This window comes from Humulus lupulus, chromosome 2 (genome assembly GCF_963169125.1).
Source record: "Humulus lupulus chromosome 2, drHumLupu1.1, whole genome shotgun sequence".
NCBI lineage: Eukaryota > Viridiplantae > Streptophyta > Magnoliopsida > Rosales > Cannabaceae > Humulus > Humulus lupulus.
This window is the reverse complement of record NC_084794.1, coordinates 272,180,960-272,188,494: the sequence shown is the minus strand read 5'-3', so window position 1 is coordinate 272,188,494 and position 7,535 is coordinate 272,180,960. Positions and strand designations below refer to the sequence as shown.

Sequence of the window (7,535 nt, the reverse complement as noted above, 5' to 3'; positions counted from 1 at the left end):
TTCAAGTCAAAAACTCTAATCTATTTCTAAATTTTCTACATTTTTTATTCTATTTTATTTAATTTATAATTATTAAATAATTAAAAATAAAATATATAAAATCATCAATAATGGCAATGCCTCTTCCATAACTCTTTTTTTAATATTTATTAATAACTAATTTTCTTATAATTATTAAAATAAATCAACCATATAAAATTCATATTTATCTTGAAGATTTTCCAATTCATGATAATTTTTTTATTGTTTCATAATTTAAATTCAAATTTTAAAATATCTTAATTTATTTATAAATAATTTTTTAATAATTATAATAATAAATAATCATATATAATTTACATTTATTTTTATATAAAAATATTTTTATTTATATTTAAATAAAATATTTAAAAAAAACTATTTTTTAATAATTATAATAATAAATGAATCATATATAAATTAATATTTATCTTTAACATTTATTATTTTGATATTTCAAATTTAAAACTAAAATATCTTAACAATTAAAAATATCAACATGTATACATGTGATATTAATTTGATTGAGAACATTATTAATTAAATTAATAAAAATATATTTTTTTAAAAAAATAAATGATTGTGCAAAATGTCATAATTTATAAATTTTCTACTCTAAAAATATAAAAATCTTAAAATTTTTATATAATAAATAAAAAAAACAACGCAAAGCGTATAAAATAATACTAATATTAAATAAAAGCACACGTACAACAAGTAGTTTGAATTTTATATTTGATACTTTAATTATTCAGAATTTCTCGAAAACATGTATGAGACTCGTTGTATAATGAACATTATTATGAAAAAAAATTACGGTCAAGATGCTCTTACATATCCAGGAGTATATTGTACGGGTACGATAAAAATGAATTTCTTACGCACAATTTCTCAAAAAAATATTTAAAAAATATATATTTTTTAATCGTTATAAAAACATGCTGAAATGTTTTCTATTTATATTATATTATATTATAGTTGTGTGAATTTTTAACAAAGCTAATCATTTGAGGCACTATCAAATATGTTACATATTGGGAAAAAATGCTATTTATTCTTAAAATAATATATAGAAATCCAGTAGGTACTATGACCAACTTGAAAAACCAAGCTTCGCCCCTGGAACCCAACATCCAAGCCCCTTCCTTCACTGGTCACCTGTTTCAACTCTGTAATCCTCTATTAGTCGCCGCTCATTTCAGTCGGTCAGGCCTACACTCTTTTTCTCTCTTCCCTAACCTCATCCCTCAAAATCAGGTTGGTTATGGATCTTTCTTCCTCCACCACCACTTTATTCTGCAGCAGCATTAATTGTGGGTATCTCTAAGTTGCATTTTATGATTTAAAATCTTGATGATTACCATGAAATCCATTAATCTTATGCTATCGCAATTGTTGATTGAAAATATAATTTCATTCTAGATTTTCTTGTTATTTTAGGTACCAAAATGGAAGTTCAGCAGGTTACTACCCCTGGGAGAGATTATTTATAATCTTTATCTTTTTTATTTTATTTATACATTTATGTTTATGACTTTTTAAAATTCAATATCAAAATTATAACTTTTGTTTAATTGTTTTTTATTTGATGAGTATTTGATTGTTCTGCCTTGCACTCTTTGTTGCTTATAACAATGCATTAAGTTGAAGACTGGAAGACAGAGAGTGGCATTGTTGTGCGTATGGTTGTTAAGTTGTCATTTGCAATTTAGTACAAAATAATATGATGCAATCTGTGCCTTTTAGCTGTCTATAATGGAATAGATCTTGTTGGCTTGCTTCAGTAGTATGTTGAAAAGCATTAGAGTCTATGGAGAATGAAAACTTGAATTAGGTTGACTGTAATACTTTGGGATTGTGCTACCCAAGAGGGGTAGTGCAAATGGTCAGACATGTGGTTTTCTCCCACAAGGCCACAAGGTCTGAGGTTCGAGTCCCTCTTTGCAAACTATATAGTAATTTCTATAGTTTCCTGGTGGGAACTAAAAAAACACTTTGGGATTGTGCTTCAAGAGGTTTAGTTCCTGGTTTGTTTAGTTTGTAAAGCTTTTACTGCTATGGAAGCAAAGTTCAAAGCTATCTACATGACTCTTGTAATATTTTTGGATGACGACTTTGTTCTCAAGTGATAATTTAGTCTGATTACAGGAGTGGCTAATGCTCCTAGTAGCAAAACTTTACATTATGATTAGTCTTAATGCTTCTAGTAGCAAAACTTTACCTCTTGATTAGTCTTCTTCTTCTTCTTCATATTTTTATGTCAAAGCTTGGCAGCTAGTTATTTTTCTTTATCTAAATATGTTTTTTTCTTCTCTTTCAAGGAATTGTTTTATCTATATGTCTCTTGTTTCGTTCATCTAGGCTTGGGTAACTCAGAAAGTTGGTGAAGAAGAGTAGCGTTGAAGAAATACGTAAAGGGTATCAATGTTTTGGGATCTGGGTGGGGAATACAAATTCGAATCGCATTGACCACCATGGTTTCCTTCTCTACTCTTATCGCATAATTGTTTTTTTCCCTCTAGCTAATTTTATAAGTTTTGCTGAAACTGTGTACAACCTTTTTTTGTTAAAGGTTCTATTGCAGTTAGATCCGTTTCTCAATGAGCTTACTAGCATGTTCGAGCGGAGCACCAAGATAGGCTCTGTTTGGGTCACGCTTAAACGATGTATATAATCTCTATCCATATCTTTCTATTTATTTATGAGTATTGTGTTTATAGCCATATTCAGATATTAATTGTTTTTTTCCTTTGTAAATTCTGTCTACGTATGTGGATTTTTGCTTTTAGCGTCTTTGCAATCAAATTTACAGAAGACTAAGCAGAAAACTGCTGGAGAAGGCATTGAATTTCGATGCCTTATTCGTGCAACAGACGGGAAGAAGACGATTTCTACTTCGGTATTTTTATTTTATTCTATTTTAAATTGATCTTTAAAAGCTATTTTAGTAGCAATCACCGGCCTATGCTGTAAGTTACATGTGTTGAATTGTTTTCTGTTGTTTTTAATATCCAATTAAGCAGGTGTTTGAAAATTGTGTTGCCCAATTACTGTATTTTTGAAATAATTTGCTATATGGTTATACATTGTTTGAAGTGGTTTTTGTACAGACATGTCCCTGACCATGATGTTATGATCAATTTAGATAAGTGGTGCTATTTTGTTGTTTACTTCATTTGAGTTAACATGCTTTGTTATTTGGTTTTATGCTTGTGAGATATAGTTAGACACAGTTTTTAGATGCTAGAATGAAGGGGGATTCCCAGTTGAGGAGGATATATTGGATGTGCTTTGATATTAGAAAGATCTGATGAGGAGGCAATAAAGCTAGTGAGTAAGGATTTATGACTTGTGCCACTTGATGAGATTAGATTCTGATAGACCCAGGTATTGATAGCATATAGATAATAGAGAATATGGGTCATTGTAGTGAAGGGGTAGAGGAAGAGGGGGGCATTCTCAGATCTGTCTATTTTCCATTTCATTCGACCTTCAATTTGTCTCTGTCTCTGCCTATTTTCTTTGTTATTGATTTGAGGTGAGGATCTCTACTTGGGGTCTATCAGATTCTCAAATTTGGAAAAATAACTTGTGATAGACTGTGAACCTCCTTTGATTTTTATGGATTGTGAAATCTTCTGTACATCTTATATTTGCAATAATTTGATGTTCTATTAAAGCTTACATAAATCTTGAGACAAATTTATGCTAATACATTGATTCTTTTTTCCATTGAACTTGGCTGATAATTTTGGAAGGTTGGGGCGAAGGATCACATGCGCTTTCAAGCTTCATATGCCACCATCCTAAAGGCCCACATGATAGCTCTGAAGAAGAGGGAGAGAAAAGAAAAGAAGAAAGCTGTGGAGACTGATAAGAAAGATGCAGGTGTGAAGAAGCCCAGGAAGGTGTAAACAAAGCCTATATCTATATGTACTTGTATGATTTTGTTAAGGTTATTTTTTAATTTATTTTATTTTTTTGATAGATATATTCTCATTTGATATTGAAGCATTTTGATGAAGTTCTCTTTAGGATTTGTAGGAAGATCTTTCTTCTCACATTGTTCAGTAGATTTGAAACATTGCTTAATATTCCTAAATTTAATTCTGTTCCCTCAAAATTAAAATAAATAAATAAAAGAATAATGGGTGAAAGTAGATATTGTAAAATAAGATAATGTTAATGGTATACCCAAAATGCCTAATAATAAAGGAAAATTTACATGATCTTTATTTACAAAAAGGCACTAGCTAATTTTTATTACAAAAGTAACAGTACTTTCTTATAATGAAATAAAATATAATGCATGACCAAATAAAGAGTACTCTCCACTTAAATGTCCCTAATCTTTTTCATGTATATTTCTAAGCATGGCTCGTGACATTTAACGGCTATTGGACGGAAAAAGTTATTTAAGGATGATATGATAATACATTATAAGTTTAAGGATCCAAATGCTACAAAAATTAGTTTGGGAGAGTTAAATAATATTGAGGATCTTAAGTGCTAACTACTTTTTTTTTTTACCAAAATCTTGATTCAATGTTCTTTCTTCAATCTGCACGACATTAGTCTTTTTCATTAAGGATAATACTATTTTGGTCCTCGTGTTTCTTTCAAATGTGCAATTGGCCCATATATTTTATTAAATGATAATTTAGACCGTGTGTTTTAGAAAATAGATCAAAATAGTTTTATAGGCCTAATTTTTGTTAAAATATTTTCAATTATAAGTTCAATACTTGAGTCGTTGAAGATGCGATGAGTTTACAAAAGCGAAAAAAGTGGTCAAGAAGCTAAAAATAAAATATTATATTTGAAAATATTTTGATCAAAATCGGGTCAAGAGTATTATTTTGATCCATTTTATAAATCAAAAAGTCCGAGTTATTATTTAATAAAACACAAGGGTCAATCGAATATTCGATAAAAATACAGGGATCAAATTGATATTTTTCATTTTCATTACAATAATTATTTTTTCATAAAAGGTGAGATATATTTGAAACAAAAATTCTATTTCAACAAGTAATACCTCCTTAATAGTATATAAAAAAATAGAAGTAAAAGTTAAAACCGTTCTTTTTTTTTTGGTTATTAAAAACAAAAACAAAAAACGTTCATCTTGTTAGCCTTATTGGCTACATTTTTACTTTAACATTCAATCTAATAACCTTAAAATAATAAAGTAATATTAGGTACACACTTACTTTGCATACTAAAACTACATACAATAATATGATGTGTATTTTAAACACACTTAAAAATAAGAGAAATGGGTGAAAATAGCTTTTTTTTTTAAGTAGTTTTGCACTCTGGTTTACTTTTGATAATTTTTTGCAAAATGACATCTGTCTAAAATTCGACTAGTTGTCTAAATTTTTCGACCAGTTGTCTAAATTTTTCGACCAGCTGTCTAAATTTTCGACTACCTGTCTAAATTATGAGAGGTCATTTTGCAAAGAATTATTAAAAATAGGCTAAAGTGCAAAATAACTTTAAAAAATATGCCATTTTACCAAGAAGTCCTAAAAATAAAGATAAGAAATTCTAAAATTTACAACACTGAAAGACTACACAACGAGTCTTGTGTTTTCTTAAGCAGAGTCTTTTTGATTTTGGCATTTTCTCTGGACTACCCGTCCACTCCCAACCCAACCTATTTAACAAAAAAATATTATTATTTAATATTTATGTTTTATTACTAAATAATATAAAAAATAATAATGAAATCTAATAAATATTATTATAAAAATATACACTTACTTAGGGAAAGCAAAAGAACTTGAGCTAGCATTTGATGAGTGTCTATGCTCTTCAAAATTGCCACCATAAACCGACTTTGAATCTAAGTAAATGTTCTCCTCTACCATCTAGTTTAGCATAACATATGATTAGGAATAACATATATATAATTGAAAAACAACGAGCATCAACACAGAACAATGCAGTTTTTTTTTAATTAGTCAGTAATATTCGGTTTTTACAAACTATAGACCAATTAAAAAATACCACATTGGTCCATATCTGCATTTCAAGCGGATTATTTGGTATTTTCCTATAGAGTAAAATATATTATATATTACATGTACTTTTTGCATTATTGACCATAAAAAAAAAAAAAAAAATAGAAATCAAACTAAGACGTACAAGGTTGATTAATTAGTACCTTGTGACCATAATTCTTGGGGTAGACTTCATGTGATAATTTCCCAGCTAAGCTCTCATGATCATTGTTACACCTTTCAATCATCACTGTTTTGGTATTGTCTCCGTAATTAAGCTGTTTCTTCCAAATATCAAAACAACAAATTCTTATCTATTCATTATTATTAAAACTAAATAAATAAATAAAGAAGAAGAAAAAACTCACTAACCTTTCTATTTACGGGTCTGGAATTTCTTGAAGAAGAAGAAGTATGATGATCTAGACAAGAAGATGGTATTGGTAGTTGATCATGATTATCAGTTTTGTTGCCATTATTCTTCACAACTTGAAAAGCTCCATCTTCTCTAAAGCAGAAGATGATATAGTCTTCATCTGCAAAATTAGGCCAATTTGAGTCCTCATCAGAACTACTTATGATTCTTCTGTGGTGAGAGAATTTTCTTTGATGACTATCTTGATCAATATTCTTATGATCACCTCTTGATGATCTCTCTCCCTCTTCATCATCATTATCGTTTCTTTTATGTGTGAGGTGACTCCAGTTGACTTGGGTTGGGTTTATCATTTCCAATACTGTATCTGTCTCTTAGAAAACTTAAGGAAGTGTTTGGATATCTAGAAAACTGAGAAGGAAAGAAAAAGATGATACTTTTCACACGATTTGATTTGATTGCCAATTAAGCATTGGGTTTTTGAAATTTGATAATTAAATGCTATTAACTTGTTTTTATTATTTTGCTAGTGTGGAACAACCAAGAGTCATTTATTATGAGCATAACCGTGACTTTTTTTTTTTTGAATTTAGTTATATCTATTTCTCATTACTATATATAATAAATTTTAATTATGGTCAAAAGTCTCCTCGTAATGTATGGGCAGTCTGGGCTGATGGCCATGGATGGAATGGAATGAAATGTGCTGTGATTCATCACAAAGACTTAAAAACAGAATCTGCACAAGTAAACAATTTCACAGAAAACAAAAATATAACAAAGAAGCAAGAATTGTACTGATGATTTTGTAACTTTAACTTAACTTTGTTATAGAATTTGCAAGAGGAATTATATCAAGCACAGAACCAAAGTACCTTCTGCCATCAACGTAGAAGAAAAGCTTATGAAGCCTTTCAATATGACTTGACAATTACTGATTTGCCATCAAGATCAGCTGCTCCATACCTGTCACGGCTAGCTGTCACCAAATCAAAAAAGTGACTCTAAGTGACTAAAATATAAAGGAGTTAACAAATTTTTTTAATAAAATATATAAATGTATAATTTTTTTCTTTAATTTTAGAGAATACTAACATACATTTTTATTTCTATTTATAATTTTTTTAAAGAGT

The 7,535-nt window shown here is 28.8% G+C and overlaps 2 protein-coding genes across 4 annotated transcripts; one reads left to right on the top strand and one right to left on the bottom strand.

The window, feature by feature from the left end:
- Positions 1 to 1,094: 1,094 nt before the first annotated feature.
- LOC133819428 (signal recognition particle 14 kDa protein-like) lies at positions 1,095 to 4,120 on the top strand. 2 transcript variants are annotated; one of them, XM_062252689.1, is made up of 5 exons: positions 1,095 to 1,275; positions 2,380 to 2,495; positions 2,591 to 2,684; positions 2,808 to 2,917; positions 3,777 to 4,120. In XM_062252689.1, exons 2-5 carry the CDS (start codon positions 2,493 to 2,495, stop codon positions 3,930 to 3,932), a joined length of 363 nt encoding a protein of 120 aa, XP_062108673.1. In that variant the 5' UTR covers positions 1,095 to 1,275; positions 2,380 to 2,492; the 3' UTR covers positions 3,933 to 4,120. The 2 variants fall into 2 exon arrangements, with proteins under 2 accessions (XP_062108673.1, XP_062108675.1); XM_062252691.1 differs by having other exon boundaries at positions 1,095 to 1,331.
- Positions 4,121 to 5,144: 1,024 nt separating this feature from the next.
- On the bottom strand, positions 5,145 to 7,036 carry LOC133816684 (protein BREAKING OF ASYMMETRY IN THE STOMATAL LINEAGE-like). Of its 2 annotated transcripts, none has more exons than XM_062249046.1 (4): positions 6,399 to 7,036; positions 6,191 to 6,310; positions 5,788 to 5,894; positions 5,145 to 5,680 (listed from the first exon to the last, which is right to left on the bottom strand). In XM_062249046.1, exons 1-4 carry the CDS (start codon positions 6,753 to 6,755, stop codon positions 5,572 to 5,574), a joined length of 693 nt encoding a protein of 230 aa, XP_062105030.1. In that variant the 5' UTR covers positions 6,756 to 7,036; the 3' UTR covers positions 5,145 to 5,571. The 2 variants fall into 2 exon arrangements, with proteins under 2 accessions (XP_062105030.1, XP_062105031.1); XM_062249047.1 differs by having other exon boundaries at positions 6,191 to 6,304; positions 6,399 to 7,030.
- Between the last annotated feature and the right edge of the window lie 499 nt (positions 7,037 to 7,535).

What these genes read in the sequence shown, in the direction of transcription:
- LOC133819428 (XM_062252689.1), top strand. An exon ending in TTGGGTCACGCTTAAACGAT is followed by an intron (nt 2,685 to 2,807) that starts GTATATAATCTC and finishes TTTTGCTTTTAG; the next exon opens with CGTCTTTGCAATCAAATTTA. An exon ending in AGAAGACGATTTCTACTTCG is followed by an intron (nt 2,918 to 3,776) that starts GTATTTTTATTT and finishes TAATTTTGGAAG; the next exon opens with GTTGGGGCGAAGGATCACAT.
- LOC133816684 (XM_062249046.1), bottom strand. Translation starts at nt 6,755, where the DNA reads ATGATAAACCCAACCCAAGTCAACTGGAGTCACCTCACACATAAAAGA. An exon ending in CCAGACCCGTAAATAGAAAG is followed by an intron (nt 6,311 to 6,398) that starts GTTAGTGAGTTT and finishes GATATTTGGAAG; the next exon opens with AAACAGCTTAATTACGGAGA. An exon ending in AGTTCTTTTGCTTTCCCTAA is followed by an intron (nt 5,681 to 5,787) that starts GTAAGTGTATAT and finishes TTTGTTAAATAG; the next exon opens with GTTGGGTTGGGAGTGGACGG.